This window comes from Maniola jurtina, chromosome 6 (assembly GCF_905333055.1).
Source record: "Maniola jurtina chromosome 6, ilManJurt1.1, whole genome shotgun sequence".
Classification (NCBI taxonomy): domain Eukaryota; kingdom Metazoa; phylum Arthropoda; class Insecta; order Lepidoptera; family Nymphalidae; genus Maniola; species Maniola jurtina.
The window spans coordinates 5176123-5188362 of record NC_060034.1 but is presented as its reverse complement, the minus strand read 5'-3'; the positions used below and the strand labels follow the sequence as shown (position 1 = coordinate 5188362).

General features: G+C 36.0%; 1 protein-coding gene across 1 annotated transcript; it reads left to right on the top strand.

Annotated features, from left to right (window-relative positions):
* Positions 1-1771: 1771 nt before the first annotated feature.
* Positions 1772-10924, top strand: LOC123866255 (CLIP domain-containing serine protease B8-like). The gene is made up of 10 exons (XM_045907709.1): positions 1772-1872; positions 2363-2555; positions 2917-3163; positions 3418-3558; positions 3656-3802; positions 6644-6749; positions 7361-7553; positions 8204-8450; positions 9473-9613; positions 10160-10924. The coding sequence occupies exons 1-10, from the start codon at positions 1818-1820 to the stop codon at positions 10310-10312; spliced, it is 1623 nt and encodes a 540-aa protein (XP_045763665.1). The 5' UTR covers positions 1772-1817; the 3' UTR covers positions 10313-10924.
* Positions 10925-12240: the final 1316 nt, after the last annotated feature.

Sequence of the window (12240 nt, the reverse complement as noted above, 5' to 3'; positions counted from 1 at the left end):
GCCATTTCGCTGTGACATAATTATAATATATTATTTGCAAACCTGGCCACTGGTATTGTTTGTGAGCCGTTTAAGCTAAACTATCCTATGTACGTCAATATGGTTTTCCCCATTTTCATATAACATGTACCTAATATTTAGGGGAACGAGTCGACCACCTAATGACATTCTACAGCTGCTTGTGTTCGAAACATACCTTAATTTTCTGAAAACGATACAAACGAAATTTTGTTTTCGGATTTGAATTTCGAATATTTTTGAAAACAATTTCGAATTTCGAACAATTTCTAAAGTTTCTTAACCCTCGACCCAAAAAGATGGGTGTTAATAAGTTTGAGGTGTGTATCCGTGTATCTGTGCATCTGTTTGTGGCCCCGACACAAAAACCTCTATAAGAAAACTAGAAAAGAGCTGATAACTTTCAAACGGCTGAACCGATTTTCTTCGATTATAGCTAAGAAGACTCTCGATCAAGCCACATTTCAAACAAAAAAAAAAACTAAATTAAAATCGGTTCATTCGTTTAGGAGCTACAATGCCACAGACAGATATACACAAGATATACACGTCAAACTTAGAACACTCCTCTTTTTGGGTCGGGGGTTAAAAATTGGCTCGTTGGTCGAATGGTTAGCATGTTCGACTGCGGATAGCGAGGTCGTGGGCTCGATTCCCGGGTCGGGCCAAAAATAGGTAAGTATTGGGGTTTTCTGTTAAGAAATTCTCACTAACTACTAGTGCAAGGAGTTAGGGAATTGGCGGTGTGTCACCCCCGTACCTCGGAAAGTACGTAAAGACGGCGGTCCTGTGCCTGATCTCTCTCCAGTCGTGTCGGATTCCCGTCCCATCGGGCTATGAGAATGTGAACCCATGTTTGCGCACACACATGTGTAGTATAATATCTCCCGTGCAGTTGACTAATCTCTATGGAGCTTGGACTATGGAGCAATGGAGCTTGCTAAGGACATTATTAGTCTCATTTATTTATTATCTCATTATTATCATATTTTAAAAAAAAGTTTACAAAAATAAAATAACAGAAATAACAAAAAAAATTAACAGAAACAAAAAATATATAATAGAAATAACAAAAATTAAAATAACAGAAACAACAAAAATTAAATAACAGAATCAACAGAAAAATAAAATAACAGAAACAATAGAAATGGGAAAAAAACATTAATTAAAAATATGGAGAAATGGGTCCCACTAGTAGCGAGATGAGTAGGACCCAAGCTGCCAGTGGTTAGGGCTCCAGAGTGAAGAACCTCCTTACAACGCGTGCCGTCAATGCCTTTGCCAGTTGAGCGATAGTTTCTTAAGATGTTGGTCGAAACTATTCGCAATAAGACCATGGACTGATACAGCTATCAGTACAATAATCGCTGAGTCAACACTCCACATGACGGTAATCTCGTGAGCCAGGTCTAAGTAATTCAATACTTTTCCTTCTCTGCTTTCTATAGGGTTATCATCATGTCGAATAGTAACATCAACAATCATTGCTTGACGCGCTAAACTGGCAACTAGCACTTTATCAGGTCTATTGGCTACAATTTACCTGCTAAAGACATTATTATGGTGAAAGAAGAAGTGTATTTACAGATGTTTTCACCATGTACCTTTTCCAACCGGGGTACTGAAACAATGACGTAAAAATTGCTTTTTAATGATGCTATGTCATAAGTAGCCACCTAAAGATAAAAGGTATATTAAGATTATTCTTTAACATAGTATTTACCTACTGACTCGGACATACTATATTTAAAAAGAAAGTGAGTGTGTTAACTAGTTAGTTTACCTTGAACTGCTAAACGATGAAGAAGTTTTTATCTTGTAAACTTTTGATTTTTGGTTTTATCTTTATGAAAGGTAAAGTTTTTAAAATAATTTATTTAAGGGAGATAGATATGGTTTCATCGACTTATTGAGGTTCAACGTTAGTTTCAATAATACCTTAATTTGTTGAGTTAGATGCCTACTAAAAATTAATATTTGGTTGATCTTGAGAATTTATTTCGATTCGATTAGCTGTATGGAGGTCCAATAAGAAAAGTAATTAATGTTTTCTGATAAAACGTATTTGTTAATGAAATTTAAAACGACGCACTCGTGAATACAGCTGGTGAAAAAGTGAGGTTTTCGAAGATCATGAAATTGGACCTTACAGAGGGCATTGCACGTGGTAACGTTTTCAGTATCATAGAGATATCCCGTTTCTAGTATTCGTAATGATAATAATAATAATATACTTGATAATTAATTATGCTGAGATTTTATTCTAAGTAATTATGTATAGAGAAAGAAAAAATGCCGGAAATAGAAGATAAGATACCTATAATTCGTAATATATTATTCGCAGGTGTTTTGTGTAGAAATCACGACCTTAATACAAAAGACAATCTTGGGAAAATAGTAGGTGGTTATGAGATAGATATTAAAGAGGTGCCATATCAAGCGCGATTAGTCGTGGTAACTGACAACGGTGCACATGGTTGCGGAGGATCGATTATAAGCAAAAGATATGTATTGACGGCGGCGCATTGCCTTTCTGGGTAAGACATTGTCAGAAATAGTAACTGAGGACATTGTGAATAAAGCAGTGCAACTGAACTTTGATCAAAATTTTTTTTTAAGGTTCCGTACGCAAAAAGTACAAACGGAATTCTATTAATAAGCCTCCGCTGTTCGTCCGTCAGTAAAGTTAGAACAGCTTTCATTTAACTTTGTGATTCTCCTGTAAAATTTTATTTAGTACAGTTTCGTTCGCCAGCTGCTCAATTACATGTATTGGTTCAAATATTTTTTTATTTAGAACTTAAAACATGTTGTGAATGATGTTTTTTTCTTTTTCATCTGTTTCTACTTGATTGCTGAATAAAAATTAAATAATATTTAATATTTTAATGATTTCAGAGCTAAAAATGCATACATAAGAGTGGGTAGTAGCTATGCCAGTAGAGACGGTACACTATATATGTCCACAAAGTTCTGGCAACATCCCAAGTACAATAACAGAACACTTGATAATGATGTAGGAATCCTTAGTCCTGATAAACCAATCGTATATAACTCAAACACGAAGCCAATTACTTTGGCGAGAAGGGGCATCAATATACCGGCTGGGACGGAAGTCCTTGTAACTGGTTGGGGACGAACCTCAGTAAGTATATTATGCTCTGCAATTAGGAACTCCCCAATCTTGTTCTATTTTCACAGTTCCACCATAGAACAGCAAGAATTCGTGGGCATTGATTTAGAACTGTCATTCAGATGTCAAAAGGCAACGCGCGTAGCAAGCAAGTTCCAGTCTGTTTTAGTTGAGCGTAGAATATGGACGTGGAGGAGCAAAAAGGAGGTTTACCAGCGTCGGCGCGCGATTTGAAGATATAGATTGAAAGCATATTATTGTTTTAGGAAAATAGTAAAGGGAGTGAAAGGTTGCTGGCAGTTAGAATACCTGTTGTATCGAATGAAGACTGTCGCCAGAATTACACTTATATATCTGATAACATGATGTGTGCTGGTGTGCCTGAAGGAGGAAAGAGCACGTGTATGGTAATAACTTACATATATTTGTCACATAAAGCATTAAACAGAAAATGCGTTCGATTTTTAAAGAAAGACTAATTAAGTGTGACTATTATTTTTTCAGGGTGATTCAGGAGGTCCAGCTCAATCAAAGTTGGGGCAAGTTGGGATAGTTTCCTTTTTCATTGGCTGTGCTCTCCCTGGGTACCCTGGGGCCTATGCCAGAGTATCGGACCCTGGCGTACGCGACTGGATCAAACGTATTGCTAAAGTATAATACTTACATAGTTTAATGCTGAACACATTCCTTGATGATATATTTGATATTTAGACTTAAATAAAACATGTTTTAATAGGTACGTGGATGGTCAGATAATGGCCTGGGCTAACTATCAATTAGTAAGGGTAACGAAATGAAACTGTTTTTTCAATTTTATCTTTTTTGAAATATCAGCACATAATTTAAGATGGCCACTTGCAGTCTTTTATTACTTGAAATTCTCCCTAAGTCTCGCTTATAGGAAAAGAAAATAATTAATTAGACGGGTCCCACTTCAGACTAAAGGATAAATGACATTATTAAAGCCGCACTCAGGATCAGGAGCCACAATGTTTGGGACATCGGCGATACTGTGGGGCTGAAGAAGAACATTTGCTTGCTCCTGCTGCGTTTAGCTTTATCATGTTCTACTGCAACTACCTAATGGTTTCACGTTGATGCGCGTTTATTAATATCAGAGAAGATCTACTTACAATACGGTGCAGCTAACTACCAGTCGAACATAGCTATGTCATTGATTGATGTGGTTGATTCGTTTACTGTATGATAGCCACTGACCTCATTTGACTTTTATTTTTAATCCATTGATTTAAGCGAAAAATAATTTTAATATCACTCCATGAAGCAACTAATGTAAAATGAGTTCAGTAGCTATAATTCGGTGTTCAGGTAGCGAGCCAGGTTAGGTATTATGCTCCTATTACACAACTGAGGTGTCAAATTGTTGGTATTTTGTTCATACAATAATAATAAAATAAAACAGTCTCTTACACTTTGGAGCGCTCCTATGTAAAGATTTATTTTTGGTTTTGCAGTTAGGATTTTTAATTTATTCTTAGATAACTACTACGTATAATGTAAATTAACATTCCATAGTTCTACGTATTAATGTAATTCCTTATATCATCAGGATATCCCATTCGACTCGATTAAGGCATTCTTTATGGATTTTGATGTAATTAATTAATAATGGTACTGTTTACTTCATACGATATTGTTACGATACGTGTGTGTTTAAATAAAGGAATTTTATCAATCTGTTACGTACGTTATTTCAATTTGGGACGGTAATCATTAAATTTTCTATTAACCCATACTTAATACTATAAATGCGAAAGTGTGTCTGTCTGTCTGCTACGTTTTCATGGCCCAACCGCTGAACCGATTTCAATGAAATTTGGTAAGACATGGGATACATCCCAGGAAATGACATATGCTACTTTTTATCCTGGAAAATCAAAGAGTTCCTTCGGGATTTTAAAAAACCGAAATCCACACGGGTGAAGCCGCGGGCATCCTCTAGTTATAAATATTTTCTATACCGTAAGCGTCCAAGGCAAAGAAAACATAATTTTGTAGTAAAGTCATTCACGTAATAAAATCTATACATTTAAAAGAAAAAGCTGACTGACTGACTGACTGATCTATCAATGCACAGTTCAAAGTACTGGATGGATCGGATTGAAACTTAGCATGCCGATACCTATTATAATTCAACCCCTAAGGGAGTAAAAAAGGGGTCTGAAATTTGTGTAGTCTACGTGGACAAAGTCGCGGACATAAGCTAGTTAAATTATATACCTAAAAATGGTAGCCTTATAAAAGACTAGGGCCAAGCCGAATATTATGTCACCATCAATCTATAAAATCCGGTATTGTATAGAAGACCTAGACATTCTATAGAATACCTAAACCATTGAGGCAGAAATACCCTTTCTTTGACCATTTCAATGGTAGATAGAGAATTGAGCCGTTTTTGTCTCTATCATTTGCATAGGATTATGTAACAGAGAGAGCGCTATACTAACTTCTTTCCGCGGATAGATTATATAGGCGTAATTCAATAAAATTGACAAGTATTTATTTATTTAAATACCTAATAGTTTTTTCTCGGCTTGGTCGAAGTGAAATTCAGGCTTTATTTCGCGTTATAGTACCTTTACTAAAATTATTTTGATCAAGTATTTATTTCTAACTACATGCTTATGAACTGTGAAAGTTTAGATTCATTTAAGTCCAGTAACTGCGTGATAAGCAGTCGTAAAGTAGGTAGAGATGGTGAGACATATTATCCTGAAAACATCAACATTCTACCGAGAGGCTTTACAGATTTGCTTCCTCCATTAAAAGGGGTGGAGGGGGAAAATTTCTCAATTTTCCTGTTTGTATGCAATTGCCAGCCTACATACCAAATTTCAGTCTTCTAGGACTTCGGGAAGTACTTTTTAATTATCATCAGTGAGGGACGAAATTGACGTATTTTAGATATCAATAAATTTGTAACCATAAAAGCTGGATAATTGATACTTGGCATATTAATTAATAAATTTGCTGAGACCGAAGCTATGCAATGAAGGTTCAAAAATACGACGGACCGCTTCGAGAAAAGGTACATAGTGCCCAGACGCCCGTTCGGCTCGTCTTGGAGGGGGCACTATCGTGCCCCCTGATACCTGGTTAAAAACCTACTGTTTACAAAGCCATTCCACCAATCGCGAGCAATTCGCTCTTATCCGTTGAGGAGTTCTGTTCCCTATCTCCGAAGATTGTCATCAGATCTTCACCAAACTAAAACGGGACCACTTCGCAAGTATGACCTGCCAAACAAAAAAAATCATCAAAATCGGTTCATATTTGGTGAAATGATCGCTTAACAAACATACAAAAAAAAAACATACAGTCGAATTGAGAACCTCCCTTTTGAAGTCGGTTAAAAATGACTTTTTAATGATGCTTTAAATACTTAGTAAGTAGCTACCTAGAGATAAAGGTATTAAGATTATTCTCTGACTTAGTATTTACTAACTTATACATACCTACTACATATTATATAAAAAGCAAGTGAGTGTGTTAACATGTGAATTTACCTTGAGCTACGAAACAATGAAGAAGTTTTCATCTTATAAATTTTTGATTTTTGGTTTTCTTTTTATCAAAGGTAAACTTTTTAATACTTTATTTAAAGGAGGTGAATTTGGTTACATCAACACTTCAAGGCCTTGCTTATCAATGTTCAACATTAGATTTAAACATACCTACTTTATTTTTGTTGTAGTTTGTAGAGTTAGTTGCCCACTATTTTGGGTAAAGATTAATATTTGATTGAACTTGAGGGTTTATTTTGATTGTTACAACAGTAAATCAACTCCAAAGTAAAAAAATAATTTTTATTTCTACATGTGTATGACGTAAATATGTATGTATTTGTATGAAGTCGGGCGAGCATAACAAAAGAAAATCTTAGCGTGAGGCTCACCCGACTTCATACATACAATACACGTGTAGAAATAAAAGTTACTTTTTTACTTTGTAGAGCTGTCGGAAGTCGGTTTTTAAATATATTTTTACCCTTTCAAAATGAAAATTAAGTTCAAGAAATTAAACCTTAAAAAGGGCAAATTGTGTGTGGTTACATTTTCAATATCATAGAGAATCTAAGCCCATTTTTCGTAATCGTAGTGATAGGTAAAAGTAAAACTAGAAGTTAAGGGAAAGAAAATTCACCGAAAATAAATAAGATACCTGTAATTTATCATATATTTTTTGCAGGTTTTTCGTGTAGAAATCGCGACCTTGATACTAAAGACAATGTTGAGAAAATAATAGGTGGCTACGAAACAGATATTAAAGATGTACCATATCAAGCGCGATTAACGATGATAACTGACAACGGTGCATATGGATGCGGGGGATCGATTATAAGCCAGAGATATGTATTGACGGCGGCACATTGCCTTTCTGGGTAAGATATTGTTAAAAACGATAACTGAGGGCCTTACAAACAAAACGGTACAGTTATACTTCTTCTTAAGAGGGGTCTCTCCGTCACTCGCTTCATACAAACGTAGTTCCAATTTCATTTGAATATTACGCAACCAAAGTCCATGAAATTTTGCAGACATATTCTAAAAACTAATATCTATGTCTGTGGTTTTCCAGATTTCTGTTAAAATATTCGGTTTCAAAGTTACGCGGTCTTAAAAATTTACATACAAATCTTTGAGCCCCTGTAATTTTAAAACTACATATTTTTAGAAAAATCTAAAACACCATAGACACAGATATTAGTTTCTAGAATATGTCTACAAAATTTCATGGACTTTGGTTGCTTGATATTCAAATGAAATTGGAACTACGATTGTATGAAGCGAGTGACGGAGAGAGCCCTGTTGAATACTTTTTTAGAGTTCCGTAGGGCGCCTACGCGACTCTATTACTAAGCCTCCGCTGCCCTCCGTCCGTCCGTCCGTCCGTCTGTAATTCTTCTCCTTAATTATAAATCATGACGGTGTTTTATTTATGCTTAAACTAACACTAAAGCTTTTTTCTTTGTTGTGATGCATAAGATTTATTGATTTATACTGAAAATTGTAAAATGATTAATGATTTCAGAGCTAAAACTGTATACGTAAGAGTGGGTAGCAACTATGCCGGTAGAGAGGGTGAGCTATATACGTCTACAAGATTCTGGCAGCATCCTAAGTATAATAACAGAACACTTGATAATGACGTGGGGATTGTTAGTCCTAATAAACCAATCGTATATAACTCAAATACGAAGCCAATTACTTTGGCGAGACGGGGCATCAATATACCGGCGGGTACAGAAGTCCTTGTTACTGGATGGGGATTAACCTCAGTAAGTATATTAGGCTCTCTAATCAGGAACTCCCCAACCTTGGTCTACTTTTACTGATCCACCACAGAATATAGATAACTAGCCGATGCCCGCGACTTCGCCCGCGTGGATTTAGGTTTTTCGAAATCCCGTGGGAACTCTTTGATTTTCCGGGATAAAAAGTAGCCTATGTAGCCATCCAGGATATTATCTATCTCCATTCCAAATTTCAGCCAAATCCGTCTGGTAGTTTTTACGTGAAGGAGTAACAAACATACACACACACACACACACACACACACATACAAACTTTCGCCTTTATAATATTAGTGTGATTAGTGTGATTCGTGAGCATTGGCATCCTTAGGGTCAAGCGGCATCATGCAGTGCATGCAAGTTCCAGTCTGTGTCATAATAGCCTATGTCATATTATCTGCATGCCAAGTTTCAGCCCGATCCGTCAGTAATTTGAGTTGATCAGCTAGGCAGTCAGTCAGCTTTTATATATTTAGATTAATTTAGATGTATGGCTATCTAGACGAAAAAAACGGGCAAAAACGTTGTTTGGACGTATTAGGTGGTTTAAACCGTAGTAGAATTTCAATCTAGTCAAACAAATCGTTTTTGTTCACCATTTTAGCATTTTAGATGATGTACAAAACGCTTTTATAGGCTGCAATATCAATGTTTTCTGCCACTTACTTGCTTATAACTTGAGTACTTTTCTTAATAATACACACGATTAAGTAGACGATTTTCTGGATTAGATCACTGTGTTAACATTTAGTTATATTTAAATAGCTTTCTTTCGTGCCCCTTTTATTTTTTGCCTTTTGAAAGAACTGCCCTTTTTATCATTACAATATTTTCCTTTTATTTAATGATTTCACAAATTGAATTGTAAACATACAGTGTTTACAAACATTACTTTTAGTTAGTAAAATAAATACATGTAGGTATATATGAATCCGTTCAGGAAATTTTACTGTACGTACTTATATTTTAATTTCCTATTTAGAATTTGAAAAAGCATATTTTTTTAGGAAAATGGCCAAGGGAGTGACAAGCTTAGGGCGGTTCGAGTTCCTGTTGTATCGAATGAGGACTGCCGCCAGAATTACACTTATATCTCTGACAACATGATGTGTGCCGGCGTGCCTGAAGGAGGAAAGAGCGCGTGTTCGGTAACAACTTATATTTTGCACATAATTGACTAAGAGCCCGTGAGGTCTTGACCTTCGTTATTTTATAAAGGTTTCTGCCAAAGCCATGAAGATCCCAACATCATAGTTACTGATCGTTCCTCACTGTGTGTGTGACAATGCGCTGAGAAACCTTCAGCTTTTATAAAATAACGAAGGTCTGGCCGTCACGGGCACTCTTTCTATAATGTTTATTTTAAGCAGACGATGAGTTTGATAATCACTTGCTTTTACGTGAAGGAAAACATCGTTAGGAAAGCTGCATGCCTGAGAGTTGTTGATGACTGCAATGATATTTCTCAAATATGTGTGAAGTCTGCCAAATGCCAATCAGTATTTGGCCAGCGTAGTACTCTATGGCTTACTCCTTTTCTGTCTAGACACGCGCTCCATCTTAGACTGCATCATCACTTGCCAGTTTGATTGCAGCCCAGCTCAAGTCTGTAAATTTAAAAAAAATCTGAGAGGAGAAAAAATCTGAAAATTTTATAAAGAAGGAATTACTAAGTGTATATATTATCCTTTCAGGGTGATTCAGGAGGTCCAGCTCAATCAAACTTGGGGCAAGTCGGAGTGGTTTCCTTCGGTATTGGCTGTGCTCTCCCTGGTTACCCTGGGGCCTTTGCCAGAGTGTCGAGCCCAAGCATACGCAACTGGATCAGACGTATTGCTAAAGTGTAATACATAGTTTGATGCTGAACACATTTCTTGATGATAGATTTGATATCTAGATCTAAATTTACTTACGGTCGAATACTAAAACATGCCCTTAATAATATGCACGTAGGTGGTCAAATAATGTCCTGGCCTAATTACTATAAGTAAGGGAAATGAAATGAAGCTGTTGTTATTCTTCGAAACTTAGTACCACCCTTAATATCAACACTAGACATTGCTGTGAATTAGGTAATTTGAATTAACATCTTTATGCCTGATTGGTAGAATCGTTGACTTAAAAATCCTTTATTGCTTGAAAAACTTCCCAAAAGGAAAAAAAATTAGACGGAGCTCGCTCCAGACTAGAAAGAGGATGATTTATATTAATAAAACCACACTCACGAACCCACAGCCTTTGCAACACCGGCAATAATAAGTTATCGTAGGGTAGAAGAATGCCTTTAGAATGCTTGCCCCTGCGTTTTTCTTTTATCATGTTTCTACTGCATCTAATGGCTTCACGTTGATGTGCGTTTATTATTAATAACAGAGAAGACTTACAATACGATGCAGTTATATGTTATTACGTGCATAAATATAATCATACAAAAAAATTTAAAAAAAAAACAGTCAGATTAGGCATGCTCTTCTGTAACGAAACTCGTTTTGGATTTAGTATTCGACTGTTAAGAGTTTTAAGTTATTCGTGGATAACTACTGCGTAAAATGTAAATTAATGTTTCATAGTTTTGCGTATTAATGCTTCCTTATATCATCAGGACATCCCATACGACTCCATTAACGCATTCTTTATGGATTTAGATGTAATTAATTAATTATGGCACTGTTTACTTTGTACTGTGTGTTTAAATAAAGGAACTTTATTGATCTATCTGGTAATAATATTTCAATTATTTTGAATCGTAATTATTGAGTTTTCAATAAATTATAAATGTTTTCTATACTATAATTTAAATTCAAGGGAAATGAAACACGACTTTATGATTAGATAAGTTATTAACTTTAAAATTATAATAGGTACTTACTTAGGTACGTACCTAAAGATATTATGCCAAGAAAACCTAAATAATTATGCGATTAATGAAAAGGATCATACTTAGCCTTAGCAGTGAAGAATATGAAGCAGAGAGAGAAAGAAAGAAATAATTTTAGTATAGCTGTTCATCATCATCATCATTACCAACCCATTGCCGGCTCATTATTCCAGCCGGCGCAAGTCTCCTTTTAGAATGGGAAGGCGCTGGCAAAGTGCGCATTGGCGGACTTCACACACCTTTGAGGACGGATTATGGAGAATGGTCAATGTATGCAGATTTCTTTACAATATTTTCTATCACCGTTAATGCAAGTGATATTTAATATCTAAACCCACATAACTCCCAAAAGTTAGAGATGCGTGCACGAGATCGAACCACCGACCTGTCGAATTTGGTAGAACGTCTTAACCGCTTGGCTATCACAGCTTGTACGGTAACTACAGTTATATACTAGTTATATACTATTTCACAGTTAAAACTACATTTACATGTCCAACTAAACTGAGCATTGTTGACGACAGGTAAACTTTGAGCGTGAATGACAAAACTCCCAGGCAATACGGACTCCGCTAGAATTTAAATGAATGTGATCTGTATAGTGAGTGAAAACTTTTTTAATTTCGCTCAAAAACTCAGGAATCAGGTGTTAGCTGTCGACAATTCTACAGGACGTTATCTCTGACCTGCCACTTAATAAAAAATATTCGTGCGCTTTGCTGGGGATTTTTAGTTTTAATGTATTTTACAACTTCGGAGCAAGTACTCCCAGGAAGCCCTCAACAACACAGGTGGTCTACTCGGCTTCTGGAGTGAGCTTGGATGGCTGGAGTAAACTCCGGCGGGGAGGGATAATGCACACACAATAAACGGAAACGTTTAAGTGCGTAAACCTGT

Excerpts from the sequence above, each read along its gene's own strand:
- LOC123866255 (XM_045907709.1), top strand. The coding sequence starts at position 1,818 with ATGAAGAAGTTTTTATCTTGTAAACTTTTGATTTTTGGTTTTATCTTT. Across the intron at positions 3,803-6,643 it reads GGATCAAACGTATTGCTAAA|AAAAAGCAAGTGAGTGTGTT; the intron begins GTATAATACTTA and ends TACATATTATAT. Across the intron at positions 9,614-10,159 it reads GAGGAAAGAGCGCGTGTTCG|GGTGATTCAGGAGGTCCAGC; the intron begins GTAACAACTTAT and ends TTATCCTTTCAG.